The following is a 17,965-nucleotide window of genomic DNA, read 5'->3' as shown; positions in this document are numbered from 1 at the left end:
TGACTTTCTTCAATGTGGATTTGAGGATAAAGATATGAAATAAATGAAAGGTAATACTGCTTGTGCCATATGTCAAGATCTTTCACCAAAACCTCAATAATATTTCAAAAATGGTGAAAATCATGTTTAACAAATGAAGCGTGTGTAGGCCCCACGGTTGAACTTGCATTTCATTGGAGCTGAGGTGCCGCTGGGATTGCTGCTGTTGCCATGGCAACCATGGAACAGTGACGTCATTGCTGGTAAAATGATTAGGACACTGGCCCCTGCCCACACTCCTCTTGGGTATCCAGACAAATGAGAATTCTTGGAACGGTGAAAGAACGACTATTTTAAACTTCTGTTCCAAGAAATTGTCTGCAACAATATTCCTGACAAGCCCTCTTGTGCATATCACTTTTTATTTTACAAAACTGAAGTGTTATATGTGAGGAAGCTATCAGTTTATGGCTCTATAGAAATCTATAGTGACAAATGTTTTGGAAATGCATATCTTGGGGGAGACATTGGGTATTACTGTAGGTGCAAGGAAGTGATATTGTTTTCTCAAAAAGAAATAAGTCTAGCTGCAGGGATGAAATTGCTAATTGTCTGGGATATGTAATAAAGCAGGTAGAATACCCAGACGCTCATTTGGGAAATCGCTTTATTGCTATAGATTGTGTAATAAGAAGGCTGGTCCCATTGCCAAGGGTGTGCATTCAGGGTTGAACAAGTATGGTTGCCCGATTGCCCGGGGCAAGTGAAAGTGCTGTTCGGGCAAGTGGATGATCCTCCCCCACTTGCCCGATCGGGCAAGTAAGATTTTTTCATGCAGTCTGTTTCAAAACAAACTTTATTCCAGTGAAAGGATCACAAAAACACCACACCACAATGTATCTTATCATTAGAAACTACATTTCTCTCAAAATATTCCAAAAGATTATGAATTCAACCCAAAACAGGCCAATTTGGCTCACATAGTACATGTAAACAAACACCCATGGCTCTCTCAGTTCGTAGACCTGCTGGCATGAAACTTTGCAACATCAAATCCTTTGAAACATGATATCCCTGTGAGCACTCTCTCAATGTAGCATTTTCCTTCTTTCATTGAACAGCAACATTGTGGATATGACACACTCTGAGGGTTCCCACAACATTTTAACTGATTGAGTGTATATTCAGGATATTCTAAATTTCTGTTCAACTTCTAAATGTTAATACTGCAAAAAATCATTTGAAGGTGTTGTTTGATGTACATGTGTGGATTGATATTGACTAATGTTATCTAGAAAATAAAAATTTCACGACAATGATTCAAAACTGGCCATATCATAAGAACCATGTTTAGTTATATTAGATCCACAACACTCTAAATGTAACTTTTCCATCATATGACAAATACCTGATTTTTTCTTCTGTTTACTAAAGAAATGGTTGAATAATAATAGCCCTCAGTGAACACAGGAATATTGTAGTACTGGATCTAAGGAATGATCGATACACAACATTTGCTGAAAGACTTTTTGCCAAAATTTTTTTCCGTATCGCTCTGATTTTATTCTGAAAAATCTGAGAAGCAACAAATGAAATTGGCGTGGTTTAAGTGAAAGAAGATACGTTGTAATATCATGCTTCTTGTTCAAGTTTTTGTCATTTCCCGTAAATACGGTCATGACATCCACACAGCTTGGTCTTGTAGTTAAAACTTTTTTGCTAGAATTACATGCTTAACAAGACGTTTTTACTGAAAAATAACAGAATTCATTACCGCAAGCAAAGATGCAAAGAAAAAATGTCATTTAGATTTCGGGCAAGTCAAAACTTGGTTCGGGCAAGTATTTTTTTTTTCTACTTGCCCGATAGGGCAAGTGAATTTTTGAAAACTTGTTCAACCCTGGCATTGGATAACATTCAAAGGTAAAATTCATCAGGCATGGCATCCCTGCTGAAAGCTGATTGCCAATTTACAATGTCATGGTGGGGCTAGATCAATTTAACATGCAGTTTGTCGCCTCTGTTGGAATTTTTGTCGAAGTATGTATGTGCATTTATTATGGTATCAATAAATAGTTCAAGGCTGGACCGATTTAATGTGTAGTTTGTGGCGTCTGTTGGACGTTTGCTGGCGGAAGTGTGTTTGTGCATTTATTATGGTATCAAGAAATAGTTTCGGTTGTGTAAATATAGTACTGTATAAATCTTTCTGTAGTGCCTGTTTGATTGTAGAAAGTTTGTAGCAGGCGGTTGTGAGCTATGACTCAGGAGCAACGGGCAGAGGTTATGAAAGCTAACCCGTTTGTGGTGTGATTGGTTTAACACATGCCTCCTTTGTCTCAGGTCCAAGACACTAGTTTCCCACTCCTACGCAAAGTATTAGATCACTCGCTGCTGTGAGTCAGTTCATTTTTCTGCTGAATGCTAACAATGGCCTCAGTTAACATTCTGTAACGCTTGCTTGCTAAAGTGGGCGTTGCCTTTGGTTTGCAACAGCACGAACTTGTACTTGTGTTTCCTCTGAAACTGGCCATGCCTTCCCAATGACTCGCATGAAACAAAATAATTGAATTCCAGTCCTTTCTTTTGTCAAAAGAATTCGTAGTAAATTTTCCAAGTTGCTAGTTAGAAATGGATGTTTGCTAGTTTCCAGTTGTAAATGTAAGATACATGCATGCGTGTCTACATTGTGAAACCAAGAAAATGGGAAGTGTTGTCCCATGATTCTTCAAGAATATGTGCATAACAATAGGTGCAGGCTTTGTGGTATGGAAATGAGGGGTTTCCAATAGCTGGGGCTACATACTTGGCCGATGACCAAACCTTTTCAGGATGTCGGGGGTGTACGTGGTTTCAGGTGACCTTTGGAATGGTGACAAGTTCTCTGCCGAACATGTTTTCTATACCAGGTTCTCCTGAACATATAGCACTACAGACGGGTGAATAGCCCTTGTGTGGTGGTTGTGTTACATTAGAAAGCAGAACTTTTGGTGGCGTTGTTGTTTTCCGCAGAATTTAGCTGCTTAATGTCTTGACCAAACCTTGGCATTCGTGAAATTCTTGATAGACAAGAGTCGGTATATTATGATATGGAAGAGATTGAAGTTTGATTAAAATGGGGGTCAAAATTTCTTCTCGTTCACCCCTCCTCTTCTAGGCAAACTTTGACATGGGTCTTGCCACTTCAACTTCTAATTTGTAGGTGTTAAAAGTAGAAGGGCATGATTTGTGTGGTAATTTGGGATAGACCTGGATAGCATCCTTACAGATGAACTATGACTAGGCAGGCATAAAAAGTGATGTAATTTTGACGGTGGACCTTGATTTGAATTTTTTTGTTGATAAGGGGGTGATGAAAGAACAGAAGTTATGTCCTGCCATTGCCTTGGCAAAGCGCAACAAACATGCTCAAATAGTTCACCCACAACATCCTTGAAAAGCCACAAACGTTGGGTATTAACATAAAACTGATAAACAAGGTTGTAAAACTGACAAAAAAGCTTGAATACTTGGGGCATTTATATCTTAAACCACTATGGCAAAGAAAAACTTTCGTAGACCTCAAGTAATGACCTAGTTTTTTCGGGGAAAGTTGTTCTTAGCAAGACTTTATTTTGTCACAGAATCTTGAAGAGGGAAAGCGGTGTCCTTTCTTGATGTGGAAGAAGGGTTCCATATGTTCGGTTTCCAAGGTCGTTGAGGTCACAGGTCGGGTGTAGGGTCTGTGTCAGTGCCCATAGTGTAAATCATTTAGCATGCATGCCCTGCTAGTTGGAATCTATGGAGGATTTCTGGGGTCTGTTTCCAACCGGGCTACGTTTGCTTGTCTCAAGTGAAAACAAGTTTGTGTTTAAAGTTAGTTTTAGAGTTAGCCCATTTTTTCCAAGGAATATGGAAATACGGGAAGTGGTATTTTGCGTGATAGTGCATCATTATCATGGTTGTTTTTGTGCTTTAAAAAAATTTTGAAACAGTCATAAGTAGGCCATACCCATTTATTATTCTGTTTCAAGTTAGATATTAGCGAGAGGACAAGGTGAAAACAGATAGCTGAAAGGAAAATTTGAATGTGACTACAATTCTGTCCCTGTACAAAGATAGACTTTACCTTTAGGTTTTGTTTTCGCGTTTTCAGTTCAGAGTGACTTACTTAAATTAGAGAACCGATGAATCTAGACATTATGGCCTCATAATGGCCACAAGATTATAAATCTGTGCCGGTATATTTTCCACACCTGGCCCTGGCTGAGTTGATAGCCCAAGATTTGCCTATCTCTTCCCCTCAGGCCTCTTTAGGGCTGATCCTATCTTCTGCATTATTGATCGTACCTGCATTTTTTATTTGATTTTGTCTGGCTATGGTCTGCCACAGGATTAAGATAGATGCTCTCCAGTTTGCCCTAATATGTTCTTTATTTGATCAGTCAGCATATGATAGATCAATTCGCACCTTTCTGTTACAAGAGCATTGATATTTCAACAAGATATGACGTTATGGTCTTTCCTTCTAGGACATAGCTTCGGTGCTTGTCATCACATTTAGAAAATCTGTGGATTTAAAAGAAATGCATGACTATGTAACAGTGGTGTCAGTGTTTCTTTAACCAATAATTTGCAGTGATAACAAGAATTAACTCACTTGCTTTTAAAGCTAAGAACTGAGCATGAACTGTAGGTTGTTTACTGAACAGTTTGCAGTAAAGTAGTGGAACTCTATTCTCCATGCAGAGGTTGGAGGCGTGGCCTCAATTTTTAACATTTCTCTCCCCCCTCTCGTTCTGTTCTTTCGCAAAGGTAGAGGGAGAGAAACGTTAAAAAGCGCTGCCACTCCCAGCCCTCTCGACTGAAACCTCTGCTTGGAGAATAGTGGCTCTCCCCCAGCAAATGTTTAATAATTAATGCACGTGTCGGGAAACCTGCATCCCCCCAGGCGCTGTCAACTCACCTGGAATGATCTATTTCTACCTGGGCAGGTAGATATAATTGTAGGGAGATAGTATGACAGGTGCTAATGGTGACTACCTTTTGTTGGTTTGATAGGTGAGACAGAGGGGTGCGTAGCTGGAGATGGGTGCACTTCGGTTTGTTAATTACGTCCCAGGGTGGCCTGTGATTTGAGAATGGTTGGCTGACGTCCAACGTTGTTTTGTTGTCAACACTGGAGAACTTGACTTGGAGTAAGGGGGGCATAAAAAGTAAATCCTTTTTGAGAGGTTAAAATATTAAGATTTCAGCAATAATAGACTGCATCTTTAAAACCTTCTAATTCTAGTGCTGTAACACTTTTGTTGCTAGTGGGGGAAGCATAAAAAGTTAATCCTTTGTGACAGGTAAAAATAAGATTTCAGTGCTAGATTCATCAAGAGCCTCCATTCTTTAAATCCTCTCTAGTAACGCTTGAATGCTTTTTCTTGCTTTTGTTTCTAGTGGGGGAAGCATAAAAAGTTAATCCTTTGTGACAGGTAAAAATGAGATTTCAGTAATAGATTCATCAAAAGCCTCCATTCTTTAAAACCTTTCTAGTAACACTTCAATGCATTTCCTTGCCTTTGTAGTTTGTGTTTTTCCAATGGTTTGCTGCAAGGGATACAGAAGCCATGTGGTGTATTGTCTTACCTTTTAGCGCTTGAGTATTTACCAAGCATGTTTGGTATGGTAGATCTCCCCTGATATAAACCAGTCTTTCCTCATTTATTTCATTCCTTCGTTAGATTCTTCCTGGCTGTGGGGTAGGGTGGGGCACTCCATGAATAACAAATGATAGAAATGTGGAAAAGCCCAATTAACATTATTTCTGCAGGGTGTTTTCTAAATTGGTAAGAAATGTTGGTCCAACACTGACAAGAATCCCTCAATTTTTGTTTGTCTTTGTGCCCTCTTGTTTCTTCTAATGCATAAGCCTTCTAGATACCAATGTATAAACAGAGTAAGAACACAGAAGAAAATAACTATCATGCTGAAAGGTATACAACTGATTGGCGTTTTTGAGTATTTTTCATACATCAGCTTGTTTACGAAATTGCACTGTCACCTATAATTGGAAAACAACTAGCTGTGATCAATCTATTTATTTATCTAATTATTGGCCTATAGGCATGAAGAATAAAGCATCCTGTACTGTAGTGTACACACACCCTCTGGGTACCATGTCCCTTGTTATTTCAAGTATTTAAGAGGGATTCCCCTGTTTGTGTTTTCGAAGATAAACAACACTGTCATGCGTTCCATATGCTTAAGGTTTGATGTACTGTATCGTCTTCTTACACTTGGATTATCACCTTACCCAAGGTGTCAACTGTTTTCCACACTGTCCAGTGCTTCAGGTTGTTTGTTCCCTAAATTATTGCCCAGTCCTGTATGTATATGGGTGAAGAACAAGCAGACTGTAGTGGGTGTGTTTACGTAGGACAGGGGGAGACGTGTAAACATCATTAAATTGTTCGCCCAGGTAGAAAAGGTAAATAGTTTGTTGACCCTGTGGTCAGGGCGGCCCACTCTTGTGTCATCTGGACATTTGTGTTGTAAGATGAGGTCATTTTGAAAACTTAGGTCAGTTTGTCCAGTGTTTTAGGCCACCTATACATAAGTACAGGCTTGATACCCAAAGTATGTTTTCGATTTTTACAGTTCGGTCATCGTGTTTTGAAATTGCGAATAAACAGGCTCTTGAAACGAATGCTAAATGAATGCCATAAAAGCAGTTTGAATTTGAATCAAGTGGTTCTTTGGCTGAATATCTTCACAAGAGAACTGTTTATTGTAATTTATATTGAAGAATTTATTGTGGTCCCATATGAAATACCTGTAGGGTTGATGGATTAGAAGATGTAATAAAAGGAGCATTAAACTTACAGGTCCAAGGCAGAAGTTTCTCTGGATTTAGGGAAATGGGCCCCATGACAGATGGTTTTAGAAGATCCTTGAAGTAAAAATGCACATTGAACTTAATGTCCTAGACACAGCTTCACTTTTCTAGTAAAAGCAGCTCAGAGAAATGGACTACACCAGTACTGAAGGCTGTGTGGCCCCCATGACAGATGATTTTAGAAGATCCACAAAGTAAAAATGTACATAAAACTTACTGTCCTACACCTAGGCACAACTTTCTCTGTGGATTTCATAACATATAATTGGTTTTCTAGTAAAAACAGTTCTGGGACTGCACCAGTACTGAAGGCTGCATGGCCCCCATGACAGATGTTTCACACAGGAGTGTGTGGAGTGTACTTTGAAGAGCAGCCCGGCTCCATTACTGAAATGAGATGGTACAAAGTGGGGGTGTTTTCTTGTTAGGGATAAAAAGCTTGCTAATGGATGAGTGACAGGGGGACGCATCTGTCTGTCAGTTAGGAATTACACAGCCTTACCTGATAAAGGATGGTCTTTACTTTAGTTGTCAGAGGGACTTTTGACTCCCAAAGGGAATTTCTTGGGAAAAAAAGAAGATAAAAGTGTTGACAAATATGTTTGATTTTAATCTGCAGTCTTAGGCATCTTTATTCTTGTACAGACATGAAAAATAAAACGTATTAGAATAAAATCTCAATTATGTTTTATATTCAGCAGTATAACATAACATTCCACAAAAGATCAGCTGAAACACCACTGCACGATTGTAATGATTTCTATGTTATTTGTGTTATTTCTTTTCTGGGGTCGTCTTTTTCTGCATGGCTTCCAAGTTTTCCATAACAAAAATCAGATCTGTGTGGTCTAAAGAGTTAGTGGTAGATAACAGGTGAAAGAATTGGTGTTGAAACAAGTCAGATAAAAAGTATGTCACACCAGGTCCTGTCATTCTAGCATCAGTCCTGCCATTGTCAGTGTGAATGTCGCAACTAACCCAAGGGAACCGCCTTTTAACAACTGCTACAACCAGATGTGCCCATGGCCTTTCAAACAAAAGGGTCGTCTCTAAATCTAGTGATCATTTGTTGAAATTTTGTGTTACAGTACAAGCCAGCAGGAAAAAAGTTAAATTGAAAGCTGTAGGAAAAGGAATGATTAGTGCCAGAAAATGTGTATTATTCAAATGCTATTAACAAAGTGGAGTAGTGATATAGCATGAAATTCAATTATAGTAAAGGGGTAAGACAAAAGAAAATTTGACTAACAGAATTATTCATTTCTTTAATGGGTTATTCAGATGTCCCTTGTATGCACCTGTCGTCTTAGTCACACCTGACAGTCAGCCGCACCTGTCATGTGATCAGAGGAACATGGGGAGGGGGGCAGATCCGTTTGACCAGTTTTGTGACCTTTTAAGGGAAGCAAGTTGTGGAACCCAGGAAGTGACTCAACCGAAGTAATGACATAGTTACATGTAAAAAGGGTCGCGTTACATTTCTGGAGCAGGGTTTCAAACCCAAGGCTGCATTTCTTTTTGGTGACTATATGGTGACTAATAATTAAAAACAACTACCTCTTTGTTCTTATGATTTGCATCTGAAATAAGCTATTTGGGAGTGAAATATTTTATCATTAAATCTGCTTAACGGGTTTGCAACAGCTTGTCCAGCTGGGGTTTTCATAGGAAAGTTTTGAGAGGTAGAAGTTGACCTTAATGTCCTAAGAAATGTCCAGCGGGCAAACAACTATCAAAGGACTGTACAGGTCGAGATGACTGATCTCTTTGTATGAAGTAGTGCTCATATTTGCACACCTGTACGGACAGGTTAAGGTGTGTGAAGAGGGTTTCCTGAAAATCCTTACCGCAGTGATGATGACTTGTGACCACATCCTGTGTGTTTAACCCTACCCTTACTAACTGATGCTGTTCCCAATACAAGATTTGTGAATATGTTGACCTGTAGTAAGGGAAGGGTTAGGAAAGGTTTGTCTTTTTTTTGAGTCATCAAAATCTCTTGTCAAACAGTCTGTCTGTTATGGCATTGTGTAGAGGATTTAACTTTGAATTGAATAGCTTTTGCTAATGTTTGTCTGGAAAGTGTCCCACTTGAAAGGTAGAATCCACTTGTTTTCTTCAATGTTTTCCCTTTAAAAGGTTTAGATATACAGTGGAGTCTGATCTTTTTATACAACACAGGTGTATGAAATATTAGCTTTTTTCAGGGGGGGGGGGGTTCTAAATGCTTCCATCTTGACAAGTTATTTAGTTTTCCAGGGGAACAAGCTCCACACAATCAGAATAGGACTAATGTATATCCTTAGCTGTGGTACCTTGCAATTAGAACCAAATGACAACCCACTTTCCTGAGCTTTAATGGAACAGGACATACCCTTTGATTAAGATGTTATAATACTGGTATCATATCCGGTGGCATATAGGTTTGTAATGGGAACAAGAAGAGAAGGGTGTGCAGAAACCAAATCAAAGAAAATGGCTGTAGATTGTGGAGACTATTGACCTCGAAATTACTTGGTTATGACAATATTTTCCAAGAGTGACAAAAGAATTTTGCATTGCAAGACAAAAAACGTGCTAGAAGCGGTAAAATGAATATTCGGTCCCCTGTTACAAGAGCCCTGTACTCAACAGTGATCCATTTGAACACCCATCTAATTTTTTAGAGGACACTAGGGAAATCCCAGTCCAAACAAATCATTCCTCCTTCCCCCTCTAGTCAATTAGCCTGGACATTTCAGTTTGGGCTGCCTTGATGCGTTTTCCCAGGACTATTTACATTTTATCCATTAGAGGAGGTAATTTGCCGTATAATTCAATTGCTGGAGTTACCAGCCATGTTGCCCAACCCATAAAAAAACTGGCGCAGTAAAAGAATTATGGCAGTTTCGCTGACAGCTTGGTTTAAGCACAGACGCAGGTGAATCCGATACGCGGAGCCAGTCACGTACGATCAATTACGGCGACGATTTCTCTCGTCATTTGGTATATTGCAACCTTTACGGTGAACACTTCGATGTTAAGTGCCACTGAACATGATAGAATTCAAGTGTCTCTGTGAGCTTGCTAATGTATGGTACTTGTGCAATACAATTTGCCACTTTGGTTTTATGATGGCATAAACGTTGTAACAATGATCCTAGTAATGATGCATTGAAGACAGACCCTTGAAATATTGCTGGATTGGGATTTTCCTTCTCTATGGGCTTAACAGTCGCCTGGCTGAAAGAAATTGACGGTCTTAGTGTATTTATATCTTGTTTCAAATGCCTTTGTATCCTGAACTAACCATCCAACAAACCGCCAAATTCCCCAGAAAGTGTAACCTCTTCGGTGAAGGTGAAAATAGGAGGAATTTTTCACTAAAGCGTGACAATGAAAAGGTTATATCTTGCCTTCACGCACGTCAGCGGCCCTGAAATACGCTTATTGCAGTCTCTCGTAAACGAAGCCCTCGGTAAATTCTGGAAAGCCAGTCAAATTGCTCTCGACGGGACAAGATCGCTGCATCTGTTTCCTGGTCACGTTTGAAGCCTGGCATCTTTCTGTGGTAAGGCAGTAAGTGGATCAGCACATGTCTGACACATTGAGCAAATTCATAACCCTCTCCTGACATCTACACCCCCTCCCCCAAAAAAACAAAACCCAGCAATATCAGTTTTGATTAACATGCGATAAATTCTACTATCATGTTGAGGAGGGAAAGGGGGATATTTGCGGTGTTTTAAATTGGTTAAACCAAATCTGTAGTATGGTAGTGATAGAAATGCATATTCACGGTGTCATGAATTGGAAGTGGGGAGATCACTGTGAAGACCAATAGAATAAAACCACTGCAAAAGTTTGAAGATTCACAGTAGTCAAATTCATGTTTTAAGTTCTTGGTACTTCTACAACCTGAATTTGCCCGGTAATATCAATTGAGTGCAATAACCCGATGAAGAAGATATGCACGGTTAACTATGCAAACAATACTGGGTGTTTGACAACATGGGAAGCCTGCAGTTAAACGATCCATCCCTTGAAATGAAAGATTGCTTACACATAGATAAGACTGGGTGTGGAAATTCATCTTGATATTGTTGAATGTTTGAAAAATGACAGCGCATGGAAAGCCTGCAGTAAAATGATCTATCCCTTGAAAGATTGCCTGCACATACGATTAGTCTGGGTCTTGAAATTCACCTTGACATTTTGAAAGACTTGTTCGGTGAACCCTACCAGGAATGGCAGCCGTCCAAACTGTGCGGAGAACCTTTTAATAACCAGTAACACACCTCATTGATCAAGCCATGCAGTACATCCCCACTGGTCCACTTTCTGGCTTTAAAACATTAAGTCAGTATTGATCGCACCATTATCCCAATCAATCATAGGAACTGGGGGTTGTGGGAGGGGGGTAAGGGTCATTCAGTGAATGGCTTGTCTTGGGCAGTCAGATCAATAGTCGGTTATTACTGTCTGGATGCTGAGGCAGTCTGGACACTTTATAGTCTCTACTGATGTATCGTCATGTTGGTCTCTTTCCATTTTGTTTTTACCTCCATGAAAAGTGAGGTATTGTTTTTGGTCTCAGTGTATGTGTGTGTGTGTCATGTTTTCTTATATTTGTGGTCAGAATAACTTTCTAGAATCTCTGGATGGATTGTGATGATAAGTATTATGTGAATAGGGATTGGAACGACTAAGGTCAAGATTGATTTTTTATCCCGTTGTGTGTGACCTTGGTACTGCAGCAGAACATTTGTTTATTGTATCTTTCGTCCTGGTCAAGCCATGTCTAGGTCCCCTAGCAGCTCATTCTTTTTGTCATTCCTTCATTCAGTCTTCCTCAACCTCTTGTTGATCTGAATGTCTCTATTTTTCTTTCTTTTTTTGGTCAATCTTGTCTTTTTGTATTGCTTTTTTTCTCTAAATTTTTCTTTCCTTTTTTTTGTCTTTCCCTGTCGTTTGCTGATGCACTGTTGTGTAGAAGTCTTTCCTGCTGTTTTTCAGTTAGAACTGAGAGCCTAGTTAGGTCTCGCTGGCATCTTTAGAGTGCACTTACAGCCTACAAATAAAGCTCCAGGCCTGGAAGAATTGTTGGCGTGTTGTCAGTCAAGTGTGTATCTTTCGAACCCAACAAGCGGCCTCCACAATTTCCTGAAAGCTCCTGCAAATATCCTGTGTGGCAAGAGTCCGGATATCAACACTGCCTGGCACCGCCTGTTAGCGGCAACATGAATACTGCTGTAGGAAGTGATGCCCCCTTGTCCTGCTTTTTGGTACTGCAGATGACAGTACACTACTTGTCCATTGGTTTGTGTTCATAACTAGATTTTCCTTGTCAAAAAGACCAATACATTGAATTTGAACGTACATATACTGTACGTCGATGAAGGTTAGACATACATACGTATACTGTACTTAGCTGTATCTCTCCTTCTTATGAATATGACCATTGGACGATAAGCTTTGCAGTCAGATTGAGATGTGTATCTCCAGTATATTCCAGGGTTGACTTTCAAGTGCATTACTTTGACTTGGTAAATAGCGTTCTTAGAAAAAGAAGTCAAGCATGCCGCTTCCTGCATGGAGGTGATACGATAGGAATAAGATGATTGTACTGCCTTAGGATACAAGGTGAGATGGAATTACCCTGTATCACAGTCAGCTTACTCCTGCCCAGATGTTCCCCACTGAGAGAAACTGATAACCTTGGTCGGGATATCGTGGTGTATCCCTTTGAATAACTGTTCGGAGATAGGCGGATACTTTATTGTGGTTTAGCACAGCAGCTGGGGACATTTGTCGGGATAATTGTGCAACCCCTTACCAAGAGGTCGCTGGTAATCTATGGGTAGTTATTGTCTACAGTGAGAAGTGGTGTGGAGAAAGCTGTGGTGTTTATGAATAGTTGAGTAATGCCAAGTGCTAAGTCCCTTCAAGGTGCATTCATGTGTTGATGGAAGATGGAATGAAAATTTCTTTATCTCAATAAAAAAGGCATGAATTTGAGTATTGTTTGTGTCGTATAGAATTGCAAAAGGTTTACAAGTATTAGAATGTCATGTTTTCAAATAAACTAGGATTTGTAGTAAAAAAAGATGTTAGCAAAAGGTATGGGGATGTCATAATCTTTCTAAAATCTGTTTGGATGCATGTAATAGTGCCTAGTTGGGTCCAAGAGAACCAGATGTTGTTTACTACGTTTCAATTCTAATAGATCCATAGGAATGATAAGGACTGTCTTGGTAACAATCTTAGATCTTTGCAGTACCTCTCCGTGTGTCTTCTCTGAAGAGAGATAGCCCGGTGTGTCATCCTAGGTAGTTCCAGGGCTCCCAGACTTTGAGGGAAAAGTATGGGAGCCCCGGAACTAACAAGGATGACACTTAAGCTAGTAGAGAGATAAACCTGATAATGGTAGACAGCAAGAATGACTGGCTTGTAGGTCCTTTCCACCATTTGCAAAGATCAAAGGTAGAGATGGAAGTACATAATTGGATTCAGACCTATCTTTACAACAGGTGGTCTTCATAATTATCTCACCTGTTTTGTCCCTTCCTTCGAAAGCGTCTTTAATTAACAAACAATAATTCTGGGTCGTTTGGTGTCCCTGTAACATGGATATGAGCATAGCTGGTCATTTGGAAGGTGGTGGTTCGTCAATTTTAGTGTTTTAACGTCAGTATGTGTGAACATAATACCAGAATGATAGTGGTGAAGAATTAAACGTAGACATTTAAAGAGGTAGTTGCAAGACTCGATGGTCGCAGATATGGTAGTTGTCTGAAATGCAGGTTTGAAATTAGAACGCTTTCGGTAATTATCGGATGCTCACTGGTTGTCATGTCAACAGTCCTCCATAGTTGTTATACAGTCATCTAAAAGCTGGTAAATTTGTAACTTAGCAACTCAAATATCTTAGTGACTCGGTTTTAGATATGTCAGCGTGCCCCAAATTTCTAAAAGTGTCCTATATATTTCTGAAAACAGGAAAGTACTAAAGGAAGTCCGTTAAATACATTGACCTCGCCCAAATGTTATATCGACTGACCCATTTTTCCATTCATCATGGAACATGTGCTACACATCCGCGCTATGGATGAACACTTATTTAAAAGGACGAATGATACAATTGCTATGCTTTCCTGCTATCTTTTTTTACTGATTTTAACTTAGTTTGCTGATAAATTTTTATGTTAAATCTTAATGTTTTGCTGTGATATGTATTTTGGCCATAGATCTTGAAAGCTTTCAGTACAGACATCCAAATAATATTTGATATTCTTGCTTTGGAATGATTGTAAATTTTGGCAGTATAAATTAAAAGATAACAGTTAGTTAATCAACTTTTTGGATTTCGGAAACAGAGACAAAAGGTAGTGGATGCTACATGTATTGTCTCACTGTATTGTCGGGCAAAATCTATCCAGTTCCTATATCTGTTACCAATATGTATCTTTTTGCCTGGATGTCTAACCTTCATCAGCATATTTGGCAGTATAATTAATGAGATGCACTCTGTGTTTTCCAGGTTGGCCAGAATGTCATCTGCCTGGCACAAACGGGGATGTGGCGCGAGATCGTGGCTGTGCCCGCCACCAACGTGTTCATCATGCCCGATGAGATGTCGTATGAGGAGGGCGCCGCCATCCCGCTCAGCTACCTGACCGCGTACTTCATGCTGTTCGACTTTGGGAACCTGCGGCCCGGGAAGAGCCTGCTCGTACACATCGCTGCAGGTCAGTGTGCACTGTTCATTCATTTATTTTTGTGTTAGAAGAGGAAAGGAAGTTTCGCAGTGTTGAAGACTTAGTGTGTTGGGAATAAAGCTACGAGGTAATCCAATTCAAAATAGAAACAACCTTTCCAGAAGTCTTTTTTAATGAAAGAATGAGGCTTATAATGTACACATTGTAATTAAAATGAGACAGCAAAAAGGTGTCCAAAAAGATTCCCGATTGCCATCCAGAGCTTCCGAATGAAAGTCCTTCAGCCAATTTGACATTTTGAGGCGGGTCCTTTTGTACAGCAGTGCCATAGAGAAATTTCTTAAGAATTGAAAAGTGGTCATTTAAGAGAGTATCTGAAATAAAAAAGAGAGGTAGCAGATATCCTTTTAGTTGGTAGAATCTATATTTTGTAATAAGGAAAATATTTGTGACAGTCGTTAACCTTCCCATGATGCAGGTGGGGTTGGCTGGGCCGCTACGCAGCTTGCCAAGACAGTCGACAACGTCACAGTGTTCGGCACAGCCTCCGCCTCCAAACACGACGCCATCAAGGAGAACGGCGTGGACCACCCCATCGACTACCGGACGAGAGACTACTCCGAGGAGATCAAGAACATCAGCCCCAAAGGTACGCCATTTTCTTAGATTACCCTTTCAAAATTGTGTAATGCTATATTGGTGCTGCATTGATGCTGGACTAGTATGGCAATTTTATCACTAATGCCCATCAATTTTTGTCCTTTTCCACACAAAAAATTGCGACCATACTGTAAGTCGTTTTTTCTTAGAAATAATCTTTGAAACGTTGTGGTGCATAGCAACATTTGACATGAGCATCACCACCATTACAATTTGAAGGATCGCTGTTATTTGGGTCATCTCTAAGTGTAACATTAGCAACTCGGTGCCATTTTGGACAGAAGTAAGTAGTGGCAGTTTATACCAGCCCTGACCTGACCCTGTGTGTTAGCAGTGGCGGTGGAGTTTGGCCTTGACAACATACCAACCATTCTTGCCATAGGAAGATGGACGGCGCCTTCCTGTTTGTTGCAAGGAGCAGTTTAACTCAAGGGTGCTCCGAGATAATGAAAACAGAATGTTTCACTTATAATGAAGACTGTGCCAGGGTTAAAAAACTAGCACTTCTGGTAGAAAGGTTGGGAAAGAAATTGCTTAGGGGATTATAAATGTTGAAGCTCCATTGTATAAAAGAAAATTATGAAGTTGTTCTTGAAAAAGAAAGGCTGAATAGTGAAATAGAGTGCCCTGAATCTATTTCACTCCAAAATCATGAAGATTTGGCTCTTTCAATTGCAATATAGTGGTTTTATCAGATTGTAGGGGGCAGAAAAAGAGGTATTTTGTGCACAGGGCAAGCAAATCGGGTTGTTCGAAATGTATAAATCTGTACTAACCATACATGTACCCTGCCCCCCTCCCCCCTAGGTGTGGACGTTGTCCTGGACCCGCTGGGAGGTGCAGACACATCCAAGGGTCTGCAGCTGCTCAGACCAATGGGAAAGATCGTCACTTATGGTAAGTCTCAACAAATCTTTTCCCTGTCCCATTTAGGGTCTCCATAGATCCTCGCCGTTTATGTTAATTCATTTAGTCATTTTTGTGCCAACATTTTTGAAAACTACTGTTTCTTCTTCTCAACTTGCAAGGTTCAGCCTATATGGTGAAGGGAAAGATGCCGTAGTTTATTGCTTTGGACTTTGCTATGCATTACTTTCCAGTCAGTCAGCTCAAAAGCACCAGCTAGCAGGTGATGAAATTACTGCACCTCCAGACAGGATTTCTGTGGTAATAATCAGACTCTACTCTTTCCGTGCTGACTAAAACTGTACTTTTCAGGTTCAGCCAACATGGTGAAGGGAGAGAACAGGAATCTGATGAAGATGGCCAAGACCCTGTGGCAGTCCACCTCAGTCAGCCCTGTGTCGCTGGTCAAGACCAACAAGGCCATTGCTGGCTTCCAACTTGCACACCTCACAGGTAAAAACAGTGTGTTCTTCAAAGGAAAACATTTAGGGTGCTCAAGACATTATGTAGAATACATAGTCTTCACAAATTCAAATACATACCTGTATGTTCTTCTCGGATATAAGGTAGAGTTGGTCAAAAGATTTTGATCAAGAGGATCGGTTCCTTGTTTTATGATACTTAGTACTCTTGATATCTCGTAAACTACATGTGATGTGACAGAAATAAAGAATTGGAATTGGAGAATATAGCCTGGACATGTGTTCTAATGTGTTTTTGTTGTGCCCCCCTCCCTAGGTGAAATTGAGCTTGTACGCAGTGCCTTCCAAGATATCCTGAACATGTACAAGGACGGGAAGATCAAGCCACGCATTGACTCTGTCTGGGCCTTCGAGCAGGTCAGGACACTTCCGTAGTCATAACGATAAACTTTTGAGTCTTTTTGACCCATTAAAACTGTGCTCTTTTCATATATTTAGATTGAAATTTTGCATTCTTGTGAGATAAGACTTCTGATTGGTCGAGAGTTTTAAACTAATTGGACGTGGCTTTCAGGTTGCCGAGGCGATGCAGCAGATGAACGAGCGGCGGAACATCGGCAAGGTCATCCTGTCGCCCGAGAAGGAGCCGACGAAGCCGGCCGAGGGCGACGCCGCGCCAACGTCACCCCTCAAGAAGAAGAAACCATCACTCTTCCGGCGACTGTCCAAGCGAGCATCGCGGTCCAAGGACGAGGGAGAGAAGAAGGATGAAGTTAAGGTAAGGAATAAGAACTGTGATGTGAGACCAAAGAACTGATGTGTGAGACAATCACATCTTATTGTGATTTGTACAGATATCTAAGAAAGTAGGGTCTCTGGTCAAGAAAGGTGACTTTAGAACCACTGTCTAGTTTTCCCCAACCTTTATTTTTGTTTTGTTTCCTTTCTTTTTGTTTATCTGTTGAGTTTATGTTGATTTTGTTCCTGTTATTTACAGAATGCAAAGAAAGAGTCACCCATTAAGGTTGGTATGGGACGTTTTGTGTCCCTAACAAGGGTGTAGCCTGGCCTGGTGCTAACATGCAGTTTTGCTGCGATGATATATCTTCAACACTGCTTGTATTTACATACTGACATAAACTGAAGCACAAATTCAATCTGAATTGATTGATGAATTCTACTTCTAGGCACCAATCTCTGCAGATAATTTGTTACTAATCTTTTGATTTTGTGAAAAAAGTCTGCATGTTCTCACATATAATCTGCCTTACAGCAATGTTAATGTTAACAATTTGTTGTATGATAACTATAGACTTTGGCTTGGTGCAGGGCTAAGGTGCTTGCTGCTGCCTATGCTTGGTGATATGAAATAACTAACTTATTGTTTCTTGGTGTCTGGTTTTGACTAATTTTGTGTTCTTTATGTATGGCTAAAT

The 17,965-nt window shown here is 40.1% G+C and overlaps 1 protein-coding gene across 28 annotated transcripts in view; it reads left to right on the top strand.

Annotated features, from left to right (window-relative positions):
• Positions 1-17,965, top strand: part of LOC136446713 (titin-like) — a 52,633-nt gene that overhangs the window by 18,396 nt on the left and 16,272 nt on the right. For 20 of the 28 annotated variants that reach the window (XM_066445223.1, XM_066445222.1, XM_066445215.1 and 17 more), the window contains exons 2-8: positions 14,364-14,571; positions 15,020-15,190; positions 16,009-16,098; positions 16,420-16,560; positions 16,846-16,946; positions 17,104-17,307; positions 17,527-17,553. In XM_066445223.1, the coding sequence (XP_066301320.1) occupies positions 14,364-14,571; positions 15,020-15,190; positions 16,009-16,098; positions 16,420-16,560; positions 16,846-16,946; positions 17,104-17,307; positions 17,527-17,553 (942 nt within the window). The remainder of the gene's footprint in view (positions 1-14,363; positions 14,572-15,019; positions 15,191-16,008; positions 16,099-16,419; positions 16,561-16,845; positions 16,947-17,103; positions 17,308-17,526; positions 17,554-17,965) is intronic. The other 8 variants (XM_066445211.1, XM_066445224.1, XM_066445217.1 and 5 more) reach the window with 1 other exon arrangement.

This window comes from Branchiostoma lanceolatum, chromosome 13 (genome assembly GCF_035083965.1).
Source record: "Branchiostoma lanceolatum isolate klBraLanc5 chromosome 13, klBraLanc5.hap2, whole genome shotgun sequence".
Classification (NCBI taxonomy): Eukaryota; Metazoa; Chordata; class Leptocardii; order Amphioxiformes; family Branchiostomatidae; genus Branchiostoma; species Branchiostoma lanceolatum.
Note: the sequence above shows the minus strand (reverse complement) of the source record. Positions and strands in the feature narration are given on the sequence as shown.